The sequence below is a fragment of the Brachyhypopomus gauderio genome, unplaced genomic scaffold (genome assembly GCF_052324685.1).
Source record: "Brachyhypopomus gauderio isolate BG-103 unplaced genomic scaffold, BGAUD_0.2 sc101, whole genome shotgun sequence".
Lineage (NCBI taxonomy): Eukaryota > Metazoa > Chordata > Actinopteri > Gymnotiformes > Hypopomidae > Brachyhypopomus > Brachyhypopomus gauderio.
Genome location: NW_027506922.1, coordinates 814,347 through 836,483, shown reverse-complemented (window position 1 = coordinate 836,483; position 22,137 = coordinate 814,347). Strand labels below are relative to the sequence as shown.

General features: G+C 40.9%; 2 protein-coding genes across 2 annotated transcripts in view; both read left to right on the top strand.

Moving 5' to 3' along the window:
* The window catches only part of LOC143497156 (uncharacterized), a gene marked incomplete at its 5' end in the record, with an annotated part of 28,826 nt that extends 22,726 nt beyond the window's left edge, over positions 1-6,100 (top strand). The window contains 1 exon segment of the mRNA XM_076992956.1: positions 4,763-6,100. Within this exon segment, the coding sequence (XP_076849071.1) occupies positions 4,763-6,032 (1,270 nt within the window).
* A 6,544-nt stretch (positions 6,101-12,644) lies between these two features.
* LOC143497157 (uncharacterized) overlaps positions 12,645-22,137 on the top strand; it is a 48,208-nt gene continuing 38,715 nt past the window's right edge. The window contains 2 exon segments of the mRNA XM_076992957.1: positions 12,645-12,831; positions 15,048-16,905. Of these exon segments, the coding sequence (XP_076849072.1) occupies positions 15,125-16,905 (1,781 nt within the window). The 5' untranslated portion in view covers positions 12,645-12,831; positions 15,048-15,124.

Below are 22,137 nucleotides of genomic sequence, written 5' to 3'. Positions count from 1 at the left end.
TCTAATTGGCAGCCAGTGTAATGACGATAGTACGGGACTAATGTGATCAAACTTTTTAGCTTTTGTTAAAACTCGTGCTGCTGCATTCTGAACCAGCTGGAGTTTGTTTATCGATTTACCAGAACATCCAGCTAGGAGACTGTTGCAATAATCTAAACGAGAGGATATGAATGCATGGATTAGTTTTTCTGCATCGCTAATATTTAATATGTTTCTAATTTTGACAATGTTGCGCAAGTGAAAGAACGCTACCCTAGTTATATTATTAATATGTGTATCGAAACATAATAAGAAACCCTTTATCTACAATTACTTCATCTCCTGGTTCAAGTAGGCTCAGAATGCCAGACTCTGTGGTAATTTCTTTATCTGAGATGGAGCCTGTGTACAGGCTGCTTTTACACAGCTTTTAGTGTGTCATCATCTTTAAATCCAGTGTAAAACATGATCAGTTTAGGCTCACACTGGAAGCGTTGTAGATGAAACCGCTCACTCTTGAGGTTTTCTTCCTCCAGATGGTCAATCTCCCTCTTTGCTGCATCAAGTTGTTCTTCTACAGACAGAGTCTCCTCCAGATAGTCATGATCACCCAGTGCCTCTATGACCTGCTTAGAACTGTGTTGGAGGAGAGACAAAAGAAAATGGGAATAAAAAAGCATTATTAGTAAGGTGATCTGTTTTTAAATTTACACAAACTACCTTTGACTTAAAGTGATTTGATAATAATGTTATGGATTACCAGACCTTACTTCATGCACTGCACCAACTTGTTATGTGCTTAGAACATTATTTTATATTGTAATGAGTAATACATTCATTGACAAATTAATTCATCATTTGCAGCTCTGTACGTATCTGGTAACTCACATTTCTTTCTCATGCAGATTTGTAATGTGCAATTCTTCCTCATCAAAGTCACAAGTTGAACTAAATAGTATCATCTTCCCATCACTAAATTACAGCCTGGCACTCAACAATGACCAACACAGTGTCAATACAGTGTCAACAGTTTGTGTAGTGTGTGGATACACTCCTTGAGGTATCATCTTCTCATCACTAAATTACAGCTGCCACACAACAACACAGCACATTTGGACTAAAATCACCAATTTATTGTCTAAAATTCCACCTTAAATGGTCCCACCATATTCCTGAAGCTGTGAATAAGAAAGCTAGAGTTGACTTCACCTCACCATTATCACATTAAATTCAAACTATAAGCAGGCATGTTTCGACATCAAGAGTTCTGGATGAATTTATCTCCATTAACTCCATAACTCTCCCTATTAATTACAACTAACACAGTTGTTGTGTTTCCACTGTATTTAACAGCCCTGTTTCAAACTATACAGCTTGCTGTAGTTTTATTTTCTGCAATAAAATAAAGCCAAACGGCGCATGTCTTCCTCTCAGACATTTCAATACTCCGGTGGTGTCTCTCTCTCTCCGTACTGTAAGGTGTCGACTCGAGGAGAGCGCTGAGTGGGCGGGGCCAGGCGGAGCCTACCTGCATGGTTGCTGAGCAACGTGACGGTGTAAACTAAAGACGAGAGGGGGCGGGTGCGCTGCTCCGTGCTGTGTGACTATTTTAAGCAAGTAGTGACAAATCTAGTGACTTTTTGTGGTGTTACTGGAGACTTTTGTAGACTCGGAGATGAACACACATGGTCTTCAGTTACTGTCCTCAGCGAGCAGCGGGTGCTGACGTGAGCCCCGCCCACAACACTCACAATGCAGTCTGACAGTCAGAGCAGATCCACACCGCTCCACGTCCACGCTGCAAATGAACTGCGCATGCCCAAAGCCGCCGCTGATTGACCCCGCCCCGTATTTACAGAGCCGGATGTAAATATAAATGCGTCTTCAGTGTAATACAAAATAAATCACTGAATTTAACTCACACAGTCTCCGTCAGTCACTCTAACATATTTACGGTATTTTAATCATTTTTTCTCTCCCACAACGTTATTATTTTACGGTTTTATGCAAATTAGGCGATGACGCCAATTTGTGACTTTTAGGACAGCCTTACTGAGGAGTTGGTAACTTTTACGTTTTCTTGTAAACTTAAAAAACGTGTATTGTGTTATTTAAATAACATTTAAAGAACATTTTGATCTCTAAACGGTAGCAGTCTTAAGGGTGAATTTATTGGATTTCTATTTCCTGGTCGGAAAACGTAAGCGACACGTAGGAGGAGTTGGATTAGATGCAGCTCCGCCCCCTGGACGGACCAAAAGAAACTATGGACGGTGGGAGGAGTTGGATCTAGATCTAGCTCCACCCCCTGGACTTTTGCGGAAACTTGTTGGCAACGCTGCTCTTACAGACAGAGAAGAGACTTTGATGAATCCACGTACGCAGCAGTCGGTGTGTGCGGGAGAGTTAAAAAGATTGAGTATTAATCTTTTTACACGAGTATTGCTCCAAATCAATAGCAGCGTTGGTATCGATATTTGGATCGATCCGCCCACCTCTACCTACCATCACCATCGGACATTACAGACCACAGATTTCCTTATTCTCAATATCAGCATCGGGCGTTTAGTGGAGTTGCGCCTATTGTCGTGTTGGTGTTTGGAAGTGTTGGACTACTGGTTGACCTGTAAGTACTTAACTTAGTAATACGTACCACTAACACCTTTTAACCACATCTTAACCACACTATTTTGTTCGTTCCGTTACCTCACGGTTGAATCTCGTGTCTTGACTAAGTTGGTGGAAAATTCAATGTGTTAAAGTGTTTTTATAATGGATGTTGTAGCGCTAACTAACCCAGCCAGATAACGTAGCTACTTATTTGATACTATACGAATATAATTATATTTGGTTCTTTTGTTTAGTAGCTCAGTGGTTCCTGTTACAAAGATAAAAGCTTATATGCTAGTTATGTTGTACGGTTTTATTACTGTAGCTTTAATGTACGAATTAATAGATTTTATGCTGTTATAGTGAATGTATTGTAATGTTACATACATTTGATTTAGTTTGGTTATTCATTGGAGTGTTTTTACGTTTACGTACTGTTTTACGTACAGTGCTGTGGTTCGGTCTAAATCCTGATTGGAACTTTTCATGGATACTATTTGATTGGAGATAATGGTATAACTGAATGTAAACTGCTTTTTTGTAGAATTTTAGAGATAAATGGGAGATTAGAAATTGGTCTATAGTTGGCTAGAATCTGCGGATCGAGATTCTGTTTTTTAATCAAGGGTCTAATTACGGCGCATTTTAATTGTTTGGGCACATATCCTAGGTTAAGGGAACTGTTAATCATATTAAGCAAGGGCCCTGTAATAGTTGGGAGTAGGTCTTTGAATAGACGGGTTGGAACTGGGTCTAATATACATGATGTAGGCTTAGACGAACGAATTAGTGTTGTGAGCTCTTTTTGTGATATAGGATCGAAGACATTTAGCTCAGTAATATTTTCGGATGCGTAGTTACTAATACCTATACTACTGGGGTTGGATTGGAGGTTAGGCTGTGATGTAGGCCTATTATGACTCTGTAGTCGGATAATATCTATGTTATTACTAAAAAAGTTTAAAAATTCATCACAAGTGTGTGTAAGTGTCGTATTAGAACTAGTGTCATTGATATTTCTTGTTAGTTTTGATACAGTCGCGAAGAGAAATCTAGGGTTATTTTTGTTGTTTTCTATTAGTGTCGAATAATATGAGGCTCTAGCTTTTATTAGGGCATGTTTATATTTGACTACGGCGTCTTTCCATGCGATTCTAAACACTTCTAGTGAGGTGGATATCCATTTGCGCTCCGCTGCTCGAGCTGCCTGTTTTAGAAGACGAGTGTGGTCGTCATACCATGGTGCAAGCTTTTTCTCCCTAATTAATTTAGTTTTAACTGGAGCTACACTGTAGAACATATTCCACAAATATTCTATTTGCAAGCAAACAACGTTATTTTCAAACGAAAACAGTGACTTACAAATACAAAATGCGATAGTTGTAAATTCATATGTGACGTTCAAGCAAATGCACAGCAACTTTCTAATACATCACACTACACGCACAAATACGTACGTACAATATATGTCCTTTGTGGATCATGTGACTTTTTGCACACTTTTAACAGGAGTGCTTTCTAAAGAGGCCAACATCATTTTTACCTTTAATCAACCTGGAAACATGGCACAATGAGTAATCGTGTGCACAGGTGAATTTTCTGTGATATGTTGGTGCTGCCCATAGATTAACTCTCTGATGCACAATAACTAAAAAGATCAAATCACACTGCTGGAACTCATAAGGAGCTTCAACAGACCAAAGCAGCTCTGCAGCACCATGAGAGAGAAAGGAAGGAAAAGAACAACTTTGAAAATAAAGTTGATGAACCATACAAAATAAAAGTCCCTATAGACTGGCACATAGAGTGACACTGAACCAAACAGAGAGAGACACGTATCACAACAACAAATGCTTGCATTTTAGTGAAGTAAGGAAGCCTAGCACTGTCTCCTGATGGTCTTTAGCATGAATGTCTTTAGAATTAATGTCTTTAGCATTATGCAGAGCCCAAATGGTTCTTTGTCATGATTGCAAATTCATTGTGAGAAGAAGATGAAATAATGTCTTTTTCCTCTAGGAATTAATGCTATCCACTTTCCTCAACAGGTAAACTTTACCTACATAAACACATTTATCTGTGAGGAGTATGTCAGACTGCTGAAATCAGTAAACATGGAAAAGGAGAAAAGCTACAACTGCTTAGAGTGTGGGAAGAATTTTACTAAACAAAGTGATCTCCAGAAACACCAGCGCATTCACACAGGAGAGAAGCTATATTACTGCTCAGAGTGTGGGAAGAGTTTTACTACACAGAGAAGTCTTCAACGGCACCAGCGCATTCACACAGGAGATAAGCCATATCACTGCTCAGAGTGTGGGAAGAGTTTTACCACACAGAGTAATCTCAACGTACACCAGCGCATTCACACAGGAGAGAAACCATATCACTGCTCAGAGTGTGGGAAGAGTTTTACTACACAGGGAAATCTCCAGAAACACCAGCGCATTCACACAGGAGAGAAGCCATATCACTGCTCAGAGTGTGGGAAGAGTTTTACTCAACAGAATAGTCTCAAAACACACCAGCGCATTCACACAGGAGAGAAGCCATATCACTGCTCAGAGTGTGGGAAGAGTTTTACTACACAGAGTCATCTCAACGAACACCAGCGCATTCACACAGGAGAGAAACCATATCACTGCTCAGAGTGTGGGAAGAGTTTTAATAAACAGAGTCATCTCAACGAACACCAGCGCATTCACACAGGAGAGAAGCTATATCACTGCTCAGAGTGTGGGAACAGTTTTACTACACAGGGAAATCTCCAGCAACACCAGCGCATTCACACAGGAGAGAAGCCATATCACTGCTCAGAGTGTGGGAACAGTTTTACTACACAGGGAAATCTTCAGCAACACCAGCACATTCACACAGGAGAGAAACCATATCACTGCTCAGAGTGTGGGAAGAGTTTTACTACACAGAGAAGTCTTCAACTGCACCAGTGCATTCACACAGGAGAGAAGCCATATCACTGCTCAGAGTGTGGGAAGAGTTTTACTACACAGAGTCATCTCAACGTACACCAGCGCATTCACACAGGAGAGAAACCATATCACTGCTCAGAGTGTGGGAACAGTTTTACTAAACAGAGTCATCTCAACGAACACCAGCGCATTCACACAGGAGAGAAGCCATATCACTGCTCAGAGTGTGGGAAGAGTTTTACTACACAGGGAAATCTCCAGCAACACCAGCGCATTCACACAGGAGAGAAGCCATATCACTGCTCAGAGTGTGGGAAGAGTTTTACTACACAGGGAAATCTCCAGCAACACCAGCGCATTCACACAGGAGAGAAGCCATATCACTGCTCACAGTGTGGGAAGAGTTTTATTAAACACAGTCATCTCCATGAACACCAGCACATTCACACAGGAGAGAAGCCATTTCACTGCTCAGAGTGTGGGAAGAGTTTTACTAATAGGGCTGGGTATTGATTCAAATGCCAAGAATCGATCCGATTCTGAAGATTAAGAATTGATTTATTTCGAGTTAATCCGATTTAATCGATTCAATCCAATTCGGGGTTTAGTGTTATTAAAAATGTATTTGAGCTGTTTCCTGACTGTGTACAGGAGCAACATGTTAAAACTAGTATTATATCGATATTAATCAGCAAATAGTTACTGGTAGTTGGTACAGGGTACCCGCGGGTCCTTAAAAAGTCTTAAATTTAGTTTTCCATATTCAAGGCCTAAAAATGTCTTAAAATGTCTGGAATTTTATGAGGGGAGGCATTAAATTATTATAAGTGTGTGTTGTTCAGTTGTTCTGGCGCGATGTGAACTTTGCCGAATCTAGCGCTAATGCAGAAAATAACCGCTCCAGGGTCCTAGTGCTAGATTCCTAGCGTTGGAGTATACGGCCTCAACAACGTCAACAATTTTCGTTCGCCACACCCCCCCCCGGCACACACCTGCATCCCCAGTAATAGTATTATTTTTTCTTGTGAGAGGTATTAAAAAGGTCTTAAAAGTCATTGAATTTGAGATTTTAAAATGTCCAGATACCCTGTTGGTAGTTACTGATGGCTGGAAGACTGGTGAAAAGGTTATTCATAAATCTACCTTCAAGAAAGGTAATCCAGGACAATAAACAGAGGACATCTTTGAGGTGTCTATATCTGCAACAGTGGACTCCTACTGGGACACTAACCAGTGCATTATTATTATGATTGAAATAATTAAGAATTCACCTAAAAGCTGTTGCTACCAAATGCATTTTTATTTTAAAAGTGCTCACACTTAATAAACTGAAAGTATAAAATGTAAACGTGTATTTTTCTTTAAAGTGAGAACATTGATCTATATTACTGGATTGGACATCGCCTGTTGCCGCTATAGCTAGCAATGCGTCGCCCTCGGAGCCATTACTATTGAGTCATGTCAGCAAAGCAGTGTAGTTCCTATGCGGGATGTGCATCCATCTGTCACAAAAACAGTCCTAGCGCCCTTATTTCTTATTCGATTTTTATAAAATATGGCTTAAATTAAAGGTGAGAATATTGCCGATGTTGTGATATGTAAAACTTAAATTAAAAAAAATTTATAAGCAGTCTGGGAATTTTTCAATTTAGGTAAAATTTTAACAAAACCCTGCATAAAGCCCTTTTCTTTCACCTGGCTAAAACTAAATATAGATAAGTTTTAATTACGATCACAATTCTGATATTGAAAGTCAAATTTATGAGTTTATCTCTTTATTTGTCAACTCTACCCGTTACAGCTGTAGTTTTTGTCACGGTGAGGCGGCCCCCTACCGGCCGCCTCCGTCCACAGCGGCTGTTGTTGTTGTTGTTTGGTGAAGTCATCTGCGTCCCTCAGGTGGGCGGAGCCCGTGATCCGTCTCACCTGAGGGTCGTTTGTTTGCCTATATATGTCTTGTCTTTGTACCAGCCGGCTTGTTGGTTTTGAGTTTCTGCCGGTACGTGGGAATGAGGTGAACGAGGCTGTGATTGGAGAGCCCGAGAGCGGCGCGCGCAACAGCGTGATAGGCATTCTTGATGCTTGTGTAGCATTTGTCCAGCATGTTGCCTTCACGTGTAGCACATGTGATGTGTTGCCTGTACTTGGGCATCTCCTTCCTGAGGTTAGCGCTGTTAAAGTCCCCCAGGGTGATCAGCAGCCAGTCTGGATGATCTCTCTCTAGTTCCATTATCTGTTCAGATGAGTCTGGATGATCTCTCTCTAGTTCCATTATCTGTTCAGATGAGTCTGGATGATCTCTCTCTAGTTCCATTATCTGTTCAGATGAGTCTGGATGATCTCTCTCTAGTTCCATTATCTGTTCAGATGAGTCTGGATGATCTCTCTCTAGTTTCATTATCTGTTCAGATGAGTCTGGATGATCTCTCTCTAGTTCCATTATCTGTTCAGATTAGGGGTGCACGATATGGACTAGAATTACGATGTGCGATAACATTGTTGGATATTCCGATATCGATGTGAACCACGATAAATTAAGATTAAAATACAGAGATGTAGTGTCTCTCTGAACAGCAGCACGTTAATTCGTTTTTTTTACTGTGTAATGAATCCAGAATAATTCCAAATATTTTGCAGGTTTATTCAACAATAGATTCAATCTAGGTTTATACTTTCACGAGTGACCGTAGCGCGACTCCGTACACCTCGCGTAACCTCCGCGAACGACGGAAGCATTTAATCTTGCCGTGTCACATTCTTTGCAGTGTTGTCCGAAACGATATGTAGGCCTAGTAGTATAGAAAAAACACCCCTCAAATACAGGGGAATGAACATTTACCTGACCAATTTTAATGTTGCTTTGTGTATCAGGTTTGAAAAGTGCTGGAATTTAGGCTAAAGTACTTGAAATTGTAACTACTTCGTTTCACAACAAATATCTGTCTGACTGAACAGTTCTCTTGTAATTACATTAACAAATACGAGCCTCTTGTAATTCCAGGACGAAACATGAAAGAACGTGAAGACGTTAAGATTGGGCGTTTTGAAAATAAACAAGCATTAAATAATGTGATAAAAAAAAGCGAATTATTTCGAATCATTTAGAGTATATGTATAAATATTTAACTCAATTAAGTTTAACGAGCTGGAAATTATTGAAATGGACCTTGAAAGTGACGTACAAGTGCTTTAATTCCACCTTGTATAGGTGTATGAACCCGGCAAACATGACTATTCTCATTGCGCTGAGACGCGGCGCGCGCGAACTTACAAAATTCGAGAGGTGCACGACCTCGTGAATCGACAGCGCGCGAGACCATCGCGCACGGGCGAAGCCACCGTGATTACGTTATTTTCGCCTTGCGGACCCTCGCGCTGCGTCAAGTGTAAACCAGGCTTAAACCAAATCGCCTGTCTGATGAGCGTGTTCACCTCACTCTGCCTCTTGCCTACTTACGTCACGTGATCATAGTGTGCAGCGCGAATAGCTCCCTCTATTGCTGGACGAGGATAATGCAATTTGAGTTTGCTGTTATTCAAGGAGTTATCGTGGCTCTTTCGATGTGTTTATCGTGAAACTTCACATCGCGATAACGATAAAAATACGATTCATCGTGCAGCCCTAGTTCAGATGAGTCTGGATGATCTCTCTCTAGTTCCATTATCTGTTCAGATGAGTCTGGATGATCTCTCTCTAGTTCCATTATCTGTTCAGATGAGTCTGGATGATCTCTCTCTAGTTCCATTATCTGTTCAGATGAGTCTGGATGATCTCTCTCTAGTTCCATTATCTGTTCAGATGAGTCTGGATGATCTCTCTCTAGTTCCATTATCTGTTCAGATGAGTCTGGATGATCTCTCTCTAGTTCCATTATCTGTTCAGATGAGTCTGGATGATCTCTCTCTAGTTCCATTATCTGTTCGGCAAGCTGTTTCTGCGCGTCGCTGGTGCACGCACTCGGCGTAATGTACACGCCGGCCAGAACGAAGGAGCTGAACGCGCTGGGTTATATTGTTCAATAAGTTCACTAAGATAGTCTGGAGCTAAGCCATGCAGCGTTTTATATGTTAATAAAAGTATTTTATAGTCAATACGGAATCTAATTGGCAGCCAGTGTAATGACGATAGTACGGGACTAATGTGATCAAACTTTTTAGCTTTTGTTAAAACTCGTGCTGCTGCATTCTGAACCAGCTGGAGTTTGTTTATCGATTTACCAGAACATCCAGCTAGGAGACTGTTGCAATAATCTAAACGAGAGGATATGAATGCATGGATTAGTTTTTCTGCATCGCTAATATTTAATATGTTTCTAATTTTGACAATGTTGCGCAAGTGAAAGAACGCTACCCTAGTTATATTATTAATATGTGTATCGAAACATAATAAGAAACCCTTTATCTACAATTACTTCATCTCCTGGTTCAAGTAGGCTCAGAATGCCAGACTCTGTGGTAATTTCTTTATCTGAGATGGAGCCTGTGTACAGGCTGCTTTTACACAGCTTTTAGTGTGTCATCATCTTTAAATCCAGTGTAAAACATGATCAGTTTAGGCTCACACTGGAAGCGTTGTAGATGAAACCGCTCACTCTTGAGGTTTTCTTCCTCCAGATGGTCAATCTCCCTCTTTGCTGCATCAAGTTGTTCTTCTACAGACAGAGTCTCCTCCAGATAGTCATGATCACCCAGTGCCTCTATGACCTGCTTAGAACTGTGTTGGAGGAGAGACAAAAGAAAATGGGAATAAAAAAGCATTATTAGTAAGGTGATCTGTTTTTAAATTTACACAAACTACCTTTGACTTAAAGTGATTTGATAATAATGTTATGGATTACCAGACCTTACTTCATGCACTGCACCAACTTGTTATGTGCTTAGAACATTATTTTATATTGTAATGAGTAATACATTCATTGACAAATTAATTCATCATTTGCAGCTCTGTACGTATCTGGTAACTCACATTTCTTTCTCATGCAGATTTGTAATGTGCAATTCTTCCTCATCAAAGTCACAAGTTGAACTAAATAGTATCATCTTCCCATCACTAAATTACAGCCTGGCACTCAACAATGACCAACACAGTGTCAATACAGTGTCAACAGTTTGTGTAGTGTGTGGATACACTCCTTGAGGTATCATCTTCTCATCACTAAATTACAGCTGCCACACAACAACACAGCACATTTGGACTAAAATCACCAATTTATTGTCTAAAATTCCACCTTAAATGGTCCCACCATATTCCTGAAGCTGTGAATAAGAAAGCTAGAGTTGACTTCACCTCACCATTATCACATTAAATTCAAACTATAAGCAGGCATGTTTCGACATCAAGAGTTCTGGATGAATTTATCTCCATTAACTCCATAACTCTCCCTATTAATTACAACTAACACAGTTGTTGTGTTTCCACTGTATTTAACAGCCCTGTTTCAAACTATACAGCTTGCTGTAGTTTTATTTTCTGCAATAAAATAAAGCCAAACGGCGCATGTCTTCCTCTCAGACATTTCAATACTCCGGTGGTGTCTCTCTCTCTCCGTACTGTAAGGTGTCGACTCGAGGAGAGCGCTGAGTGGGCGGGGCCAGGCGGAGCCTACCTGCATGGTTGCTGAGCAACGTGACGGTGTAAACTAAAGACGAGAGGGGGCGGGTGCGCTGCTCCGTGCTGTGTGACTATTTTAAGCAAGTAGTGACAAATCTAGTGACTTTTTGTGGTGTTACTGGAGACTTTTGTAGACTCAGAGATGAACACACATGGTCTTCAGTTACTGTCCTCAGCGAGCAGCGGGTGCTGACGTGAGCCCCGCCCACAACACTCACAATGTGTTTATTGTGTTTATTGTATTGAAATCGTTTATTTCATCTCGCATAGACTACTGTAATGCCTTGTTTTCATCTCTCAGTGTATCAGCTCGTGGACGTTTACAGATAATTCAAAACGCTGCAGCGAGGTTACTGACCAAGTCAAGCAGACGGTCTCACATAACACCCATTTTAAAATCCTTACACTGGCTTCCTGTAGAATTCAGGATCCAGTTCAAGATTTTAACTTTAACATACAGAGCACTACACAACACAGCTCCTGTGTATGTCGCTGACCTGCTCCACCCCTACACTTCATCACGATTACTCAGGTCAAACAACCTGAGTTTACTGTCTGTGCCACGCTCATGTCTAAAGACTCGTGGAGACCGAGCATTTAAGGTGGTTGCTCCAAAACTGTGGAACACACTTCCTCCACATTTAAGATCAGCTGACACTGTAGATACTTTTAAAAAACAGCTAAAGACTTTCCTTTTTACGCAGGCGTTTAGTTAGTGGTGGAGGTTGCAGCCGTTGACCTTGTACACTGTATTTTATTTCTGTTTTATAGTGTGTGTTTTTGTGTCTTTGATTTATTTTATTTTATTTTCCGTTGTAAAGCACTTTGTGGCTTGTGCCTGTGAAAAGTGCTATATAAATGTATTTTACTTACTTACTTAATGCAGTCTGACAGTCAGAGCAGATCCACACCGCTCCACGTCCACGCTGCAAATGAACTGCGCATGCCCAAAGCCGCCGCTGATTGACCCCGCCCCGTATTTACAGAGCCGGATGTAAATATAAATGCGTCTTCAGTGTAATACAAAATAAATCACTGAATTTAACTCACACAGTCTCCGTCAGTCACTCACATATTTACGGTATTTTAATCATTTTTTCTCTCCCACAACGTTATTATTTTACGGTTTTATGCAAATTAGGCGATGACGCCAATTTGTGACTTTTAGGACAGCCTTACTGAGGAGTTGGTAACTTTTACGTTTTCTTGTAAACTTAAAAAACGTGTATTGTGTTATTTAAATAACATTTAAAGAACATTTTGATCTCTAAACGGTAGCAGTCTTAAGGGTGAATTTATTGGATTTCTATTTCCTGGTCGGAAAACGTAAGCGACACGTAGGAGGAGTTGGATTAGATGCAGCTCCTCCCCCTGGACCGACCAAAAGAAACTATGGACGGTGGGAGGAGTTGGATCTAGATCTAGCTCCACCCCCTGGACTTTTGCGGAAACTTGTTGGCAACGCTGCTCTTACAGACAGAGAAGAGACTTTGATGAATCCACGTACGCAGCAGTCGGTGCTCCAAATCAATAGCAGCGTTGGTATCGATATTTGGATCGATCCGCCCACCTCTACCTACCATCACCATCGGACATTACAGACCACAGGTTTCCTTATTCTCAATATCAGCATCGGGCGTTTAGTGGAGTTGCGCCTATTGTCGTGTTGGTGTTTGGAAGTGTTGGACTACTGGCTGACCTGTAAGTACTTAACTTAGTAATACGTACCACTAACACCTTTTAACCACATCTTAACCACACGATTTTGTTCGTTCCGTTACCTCACGGTTGAATCTCGTGTCTTGACTAAGTTGGTGGAAAATTCAGTGTGTTAAAGTGTTTTTATAATGGATGTTGTAGCGCTAACTAACCCAGCCAGATAACGTAGCTACTTATTTGATACTATACGAATATAATTATATTTGGTTCTTTTGTTTAGTAGCTCAGTGGTTCCTGTTACAAAGATAAAAGCTTATATGCTAGTTATATTGTACGGTTTTATTACAGTAGCTTTAATGTACGATTTATTTGATTTTATGCTGTTATAGTGTATGTGTTGTAATGTTACATACATTTGATTTAGTTTGGTTATTCATTGAAGTAATTTTACGTTTAGGTGAAATCATATAGATAGATATATATGTGTGTACTTTTCCTAAGCACAATAACAACATTTGGGAGAAGCTTTGACGCCCCCTCAGGAACTCCTTGTGATCTGTAGGATCAGCATTTGAGTTTTCAACCCATCTGTCATTTTCTCCAGTTGTTTATACATTGTTATTTATTAGTGAAAGACAATATGAGATCAAATATATATTTTAATAAAACGTTATGTTGGTGTGTATAGGAAGTTATGCTTTAATGCAGGCATGTCCAAAGTTCGGACCAGGCGACAATATGCAGCCTGCCAGCACAGCATTAAAATGCCCTTTTACAAAAAAAGCTATTTTATATTTCACCAAAACATGGCAGTAGATCTCGCCTATACTGTAGATCTCAAACACCTTTTACAGCATTAACAGATACGCTGTAAAAATTACATGGCATTTAATACGAAATGGCTCAGAGATCTATGTTGAGAAACAGTTTGAATAAAGTAGATGTGTTAGATGTACACCACGTGTGCATGTACATGTTTTTTTTTATTTTAATAAATGTGAAGTGTGGAATTTTAAAATTTATTTTATTCTAATAATTTTCAGTCCAACAGAAATGTTGAAGTTGTCTTAACAGTGATACATTTGAAATCTTCTGAAGAGGCGAGTTATATTTTAAATATGTGACTGATAAATTTCTCAGTATAATCCAGATAAATAAGCAACCGTTTAAAGCACACACACAGCCTACAGGTAGCCTGTAGGCCTAATTGTACCTTTTGGATTTGAATACATAATGCAGCCTTGTTTGTTTTGGGTGTCATTACACACACAGGCTGGATTATACATCCTTTAACACAGTATTATCACAGTATCTCCCAATCTCATTATACACACAGGCTGGGTTATACATCCTTTAACACAATATTAACACAGTATCTCCCAATCTCATTATACACACAGGCTGGGTTATACATCCTTTAACACAGTATTAACACAGTATCTCCCAATCTCATTATACACACACAGACTGGGTTATAGACCCTTCTGATCACGACAGTAACTCTGCTATGGAGTTATAATGCTGCCCAAACATTGTAAACAAACAGAACATATTCCACAAATATTCTATTTGCAAGCAAACATAACATGACTTTCAAATGAAAACCACGACTTACAAATACAAAATGTGATAGTTGTAAATTCACATGTGACGTTCAAACAAATGCACAGCAACTTTCTAATACATCACACTACACGTACAAATACGTACGTACAAAATATGTCCTTTGTGGATCATGTGACTTTTTACACACTTTTAACAGGAGTGCTTTCTAAAGAGGCCAACATAATTTTTACCTTTATTCAACCTGGAAACATGGCACAATGAGTAATCATGTGCACAGGTGAATTTTCTGTGATATGTTGGTGCTGCCCATAGATTAATTCTCTGATGCACAATAATTTAAAAGATCAAATCACACTGCTGGAACTCATAAGGAGCTTCAACAGACCAAAGCAGCTCTGCAGCACCATGAGAGAGAAAGGAAGGAAAAGAACAACTTATATAAAATAAAGTTGATGAACCCTACAAAATAAAAGTCCCTATAGACTGGCACATAGAGTGGCACTGAACCAAACAGAGAGAGACACGTATCACAACATAGACAAATGTTTTCATTTTAAGTAAGGAAGCCTAGCACTGTCTCCTGATGGTATTTAGCATGAATGTCTTTAGCATTATGCAGAGCCCAAATGGTTCTTTGTCATGATTGTTTCATCTTCATCTCACAATGAATTTGCAATGTCTTTTTCCTCTAGGAATCAATGCTGTAAACGTTACCTACATAAACACATTTATCTGTGAGGAGTATGTCAGACTGTTGAAATCAGTAAACATGGAAAAGGAGAAAAGCTACAACTGCTTAGAGTGTGGAAAGAGTTTTACTAAACACGGTCATCTCCAGCAACACCAGCACATTCACACAGGAGAGAAGCCATATCACTGCTCAGAGTGTGGGAAGAGTTTTACTAAACAGATTAATCTCAACGAACACCAGCGCATTCACACAGGAGAGAAACCATATCACTGCTCAGAGTGTGGGAAGAGTTTTACTCAACAGAATAATCTCAAAACACACCAGCGCATTCACACCGGAGAGAAGCCATATCACTGCTCAGAGTGTGGGAAGAGTTTTACTACACAGAGTCATCTCAACGTACACCAGCGCATTCACACAGGAGAGAAGCCATATCACTGCTCAGAGTGTGGGAAGAGTTTTACTCAACAGAATAATCTCAAAACACACCAGCGCATTCACACCGGAGAGAAGCCATATCACTGCTCAGAGTGTGGGAGAAGTTTTACTAGACAGAGTCATCTCAATGAACACCAGCGCATTCACACAGGAGAGAAGCCATATCACTGCTCAGAGTGTGGGAATAGTTTTACTCAACAGAATAGTCTCAAAAAACACCAGGGCATTCACACAGGAGAGAAGCCATATCACTGCTCAGAGTGTGGGAAGAGTTTTACTACACAGAGAAGTCTTCAACTGCACCAGCGCATTCACACAGGAGAGAAGCCATATCACTGCTCAGAGTGTGGGAAGAGTTTTACTAGACAGAGTCATCTCAATGAACACCAGCGCATTCACACAGGAGAGAAGCCATATCACTGCTCAGAGTGTGGGAAGAGTTTTACTACACAGGGAAGTCTTCAACTGCACCAGCGCATTCACACAGGAGAGAAGCCATATCACTGCTCAGAGTGTGGGAAGAGTTTTACTCAGCGGAGTCATCTCAATGAACACCAGCGCATTCACACAGGCGAGAAGCCATATCACTGCTCAGAGTGTGGGAAGAGTTTTACTACACAGGGAAGTCTTCAACTGCACCAGCGCATTCACACAGGAGAGAAGCCATATCACTGCTCAGAGTGTGGGAAGAGTTTTACTAGACAGAGTCATCTCAATGAACACCAGCGCATTCACACAGGAGAGAAGCCATATCACTGCTCAGAGTGTGGGAAGAGTTTTACTCAACAGAATAGTCTCAAAAAACACCAGGGCATTCACACAGGAGAGAAGCCATATCACTGCTCAGAGTGTGGGAAGAGTTTTACTACACAGGGAAGTCTTCAACTGCACCAGCGCATTCACACAGGAGATAAGCCATACCACTGCTCAGAGTGTGGGAAGAGTTTTACTAGACAGAGTCATCTCAATGAACACCAGCGCATTCACACAGGAGAGAAGCCATATCACTGCTCAGAGTGTGGGAAGAGTATTACTCAACAGAATAGTCTCAAAAAACACCAGGGCATTCACACAGGAGAGAAGCCATATCACTGCTCAGAGTGTGGGAAGAGTTTTACTCAGCGGAGTCATCTCAATGAACACCAGCGCATTCACACAGGAGATAAGCCATACCACTGCTCAGAGTGTGGGAAGAGTTTTACTCAACAGAGTCATCTCAATGAACACCAGCGCATTCACACAGGAGAGAAGCCATATCACTGCTCAGAGTGTGGGAAGAGTTTTACTCAACAGAATCATCTCAATGAACACCAGCGCATTCACACAGGAGAGAAGCCATATCACTGCTCAGAGTGTGGGAAGAGTTTTACTCAGCGGAGTCATTTCCAGCAACATCAACACATTCACACAGGTAAACAGTAGTGGGAGACTCTGAGCACAGACGTTTGACCGTTTCCTCATCAGTCATGAATGATTTTAGTTTCCTTATGTTTTCACTCTCCATGGCTAGGAGGCTAAAGCCTGGTTCACACTACACGACTTTTCAGTCAGGTTTTTGTGCCGTCCGCACTACACGACTGGTCGTGCTGTAATCGCGAGTCTTTCAGTTGTTGTGGCGTTCACACTACATGACTAATCGGCGACGCGGGCTCACGAATTACACGACTGGGGAACGACTGGGTAATCGCAGACTCATCTGGCTGCCGTCCAAAAACACGAGAACACGAAAACGAAACTCTCCCAGAACCACGTAGAAGAAAAAAACTATGTACATGTACTCCACATTTTCGTTATTGTTATTTTTTTTTACCGTTTATACACTCCATCGTCCCAAGTTGCCAAAATTATTTCATCTCTCCGTTGCAGTGAACATATAATCAATCGCACTATTTCTCCAGTGCTGTCACAATAACTTAAACACAGTGTTGTTGTAAAGTTGTAAGAAAGGTGAGGATTTTGTGTGTTTGCTGCGTTACTGTTTTGAAAGCATTCTTGAAAGTTTTTTACATTCTTCAGAGATATCTTCAGCGGTGCCGCGGTTCTCTCTCCGCGTTCCCATTGGCTGTAGCTAGACGCTGCTGCCGACTTTCAGTCGCCGACTGCTAGATATTAAACATGCTAGATATCTGCCAGTCGTCTGCGACCAGTCAGCGACGGCTCGGCGAGCGTCTTTCAGCGTCTTTCAGCAGTTCACACTACACGACTGAGCGAGCGACGAGTGATCGCCGATTAGCCTCCGACCACAGTTTTTGTCAGCGATCAGTCGGCGACTGAAAGACCAGCCTAAAATCGTGTAGTGTGAACCGGGCTTAACTGGCATCAGTGTCCCTGCTTGGTTATGAATGTAATTTGTTAGTGTAAATGTGGATCGGCACATAAGAGATAGTAGTTGGTAATTGAACATGAGAAACGTTACCGGATAATCAATCAATCAAATTTTATTTATATAGCACTTTTTACAACAGTTGTTGTCACAAAGCAGCTTTACAAGTGCCGAGTCCTAGCCCCCAGTGAGCAAGCCAAAGGCGACAGTGGCAAGGAAAAACTCCCTAGTTTTTTGCGTGAGGAAGAAACCTTGAGAGGAACCAAGACTCAGGGGGGAAACCCATCCTCCTCTGGCCGACACCGGTCACCATGACAACAACAACAATTTAGACAGAAAGAAGAGAAAGAAAAGGAGAAAGATGTAATAATGTCCATCATGATCTAGGCATCCGATTAGGCAGGAGGTGGCCGGCCCAGGATGGATCGCTGGTCTCCTCATCTCATTATTCCTCAAGCAGGCAGGCAGCCATGTGGAGAAATAAAACAGGAAAAATTAGCTCTGTATGAGGACATATACAGGACAGGTGAAATTATAAACATTTCTGGAGTGTGGCAGCAACTCCGGCATTAAGTTAAATTATTACAGCCTAGCTAAATAAAGCAGAACCAGAAGGTAACATAGGCTTGGGGGCATTCTGAGACAATGGCATCCGTCCACTGCACTGTCAACAAACTTGAGTGACCACGAGCAGTGACAGGATGACCGCACCAGCGCCCCAGTCTACCATAAAACCCTTCGCCTGTGAACCCCTGGATCTGTACCTTTATCTAAGGGGGGATATTAATTATCAAACGCTAAACTAAATAAGTGGGTTTTCAACCTAGACTTAAAGATTGTGACTGTGTCAGAGTCCTGGACGCATTTAGGAAGATTATTCCAAAGCTGGGGGGCCTTACAAGAAAAGGCTCTTCCCCCTGCTGTTACCTTGTTAATTTTTGGAACTAATAAAAGACCAGCACCCTGTGATCTTAGTGGACGTGGGGGTTCGTAATAGGAAATAAGTTCCTGAAGGTATTCATGAGCAAGCCCGTGCAATGCTTTAAAAGTTAATAAAAGTCAATTTTAAAGTCAATACGGAATTTAACTGGGAGCCAATGAAGGGCTGATAGGACTGGACTGATGTGCTGAAATTTTCTAGTTCTGGTCAGAACCCTGGCTGCGGCATTTTGAACTATTTGAAGTTTATTTAGATTCCTATTTGAACATCCTGACAGTAGTGCATTGCAGTAGTCTAATCTAGAGCTAACAAAGGCGTGCACCAATTTTTCCGCATCATCCTGTGATAATGCATTTCTTAACTTAGCAATGTTGCGGAGATGTAGAAAAGCTATCCTAGTAGTATTATCTATGTATTTATCAAATGATAGGTCAGAGTCGAGTATGACGCCTAGGTTTTTGGCTACTGTGCCAGGTGTAATGGGGTAGTCTGCGAGATTAAGCATTAGATCTGGAATTTTCTGTTTTGAGGCCTTAGGGCCCAGAAGGAGAACTTCTGTTTTGTCCTCATTAAGTTGGAGGAAGTTTAGAGACATCCAGCATTTAATATCTCTTACACAGGCCTCAATTTTTCTTAAACTGAGTTTGTCATCAGGTTTGGCTGATATGTAAAGTTGAGTGTCATCTGCATAGCAGTGAAAATTGACATCATGTTTGTTTATAACTGTGCTCAATGGTAGCATATATAATGTAAATAATAGTGGTCCTAAAATGGAGCCTTGCGGGACCCCATATTTAACTTTTGTATGTTTGGATGGAATATTATTGAGCTCTACAAACTCATAGCGATTTGTTAAGTAAGAATAAAACCATGAAAGGGCTGTGCCAGAGACTCCAACACAGCGTTCTAACCTTTCTAGCAAGATCCTATGATCAATTGTGTCGAAAGCTGCACTAAAATCAAGAAGCACTAACAGCGATACATAGCCTTGATCTAAAGCAAGGAGGAGATCATTTGTTACTTTAACTAATGCTGTTTCAGTACTGTGATGGGGCCTAAAACCAGATTGGAACTTTTCAAATATGTGATTCCTATGCAGATATAGGCATAATTGCTGGGCAACAGCTTTTTCTATGATCTTAGATATAAATGATGTGTTTGAAATGGGTCTATAATTAGATAGCACAGTAGGATCAAGATTTGGTTTCTTGATCAGAGGTTTAATAACTGCTAATTTTAATGATTTTGGCATGTGACCTATTGTAATGGATGAGTTAACTATAGTTAGAAGAGGTTCAGTTACCGCTGGTAATACCTCTTTTAATAACTTTGAGGGAACCGAGTCTAGTGTGCAGGTAGCACAATTTAAGGAAGACATTTTTTTCTCTAATTCTGATTGTGGGAGTGGATGAAAAGCATCAAGTTTTTCTCCCAGTATGTGATTTAAATCGATATCAATCAAACCAGATGACATACCAGTTGTATTGCTAATAAAAGGTTTTATATTTTGTCTAATATTCTCTATTTTATTATCAAAAAAATCTATAAATACTTTACTAGTGAGGTTTACTGGAATCTGAGGTTCTGCACCTACTTGATTTTTTGTAAGTTTGGAAATAGTATTAAAAAGAAATCTAGGATTGTTTTATTTTTCTCTATCAGTGAGGCTAGGTATGCTAAGCGTGCTTTAGCGAGTGCCCGTTTGTAGTCAATAATGCTATCCTTACAGGCACAGTAGAATACTTCCAACTTAGTAGATCGCCATTTACACTCTAATTTACGTGCTATTTGTTTTAAGTTTCTAGTTTGGTCAGTGTACCACGGAGCGAGTTTTTTTAGATCTAGACTTTTTATATTTGAGTGGAGCTACTATATCTAGATCTGACCTGCAGGTATTCTCTATGCAGTTGGTTAGACTGTCTAACTCTCCTGGATCAGATGGCGAGTGGGCTAGAGCAGTTAAATCAGGGAGGGCAATACAGTACAATACAAAGGGGAATATATGAAAGACCACATATACAAATATGCTCCGTACCCCCCAAAAAATATTTTGGTACCTCTGGGGATTCTAGGGGTGCCACCAGGGGCACATGAGCTCAGAGTGGCCGCGGGTCCTTAAAAAGTCTTAAATGGTATTAAATTTCATTTTTGCCAAATAAGGCATTGAAAAGTCTTATTTTGTCTTAAATTTTCAACCAAACTGTCTTAAATTTGCGGAGCTAAATTTAGGGAGGAATAATTCCGTCAGCCATGTGTTGAACTTCCGAGGGCGGAAATCGGTAGCCATGCATTGCTCAACCAATACAATACAATTGCACAAAGCAATTGTGTTGCTCGCAAGTATTTCTGCCTTTACGAGCACCCGTATTTGTTGGACTGGCAGGATCGAATTTTTATGCGGGCTGTGTGTACGCTAACGTCTGTTCGGAGAGATGGGGAAATGTAAATTTAGCCAGAAATGGTTGGAAGACCCAAAATATTCATGGTGGCTCACAGCCATCACAGATACCAGTGAGGCAAGCTGTTCGGTGTGCTGCAAAGTGTTCAAGCTCGGCACGATGGGGATTAAAGCGGTGGATTCCCACATGAATAGCGTAAAACATGTTGCCTTCGCGAAGGCTCGTCAGCAGCAGCCTGCAATATCGACGTTTTGCTCTGCTGCTAGCGCTACTACAATGGCTATCAGTATAACAAAAGAATCTGCTCAACCTAGCATTCAAGCTGTATGTGGCTCTACAAGTACTTTGAAGGCTGAGGTAATATGGGTACTAAAAACAGTTACGAGTCACCAGTCATACCGATCAAATGAAGGAATTGACTCATTGTTTAAAGCCATGTTCCCTGATTCCGCCTTAGTTAAATCATTTACTTGCGGAAAAGATAAAACAAGATATGTTGCAGCATTCGGTCTAGCTCCATTTTTTTAAAAAGAGCTTGTGGCAGAGGTGAATTCTAGCAGCGAGTTCATCCTCATGTTTGATGAAACCCTCAACCACAGCACTAAAAACAAGCAACTCGACATCCACGTCCGTGTCTGGAAGGACGACCGTGTCCAGTCCAGGTTTCTTGGTTCCCAGTTCTTGGGACACGCGACCGCCCAGGACTTGCTTCACCGATTCAAAGTGAGTTAACTTTGTGTTCTGGTTGTTAGCCATTGAATATGTCTTGTCTGAGCCTAGGCTAGCCTTGTCTGCTTTTGAAAATAATTATAACTGTTCCCCAGGACTGTGTCCAGGATCTGCAGCTGAGGAAGTTGGTGTCCATGGATGGTCCGAACGTCAATTGGAAGTTCTTTGAACTTCTGCAGCAGGACCATGCAGAGGAATTTGGTTCTCAGCTGATCGTGGTGGGAATTTGTGGTCTGCATGCACTCCATAACTCCTTCAAAGG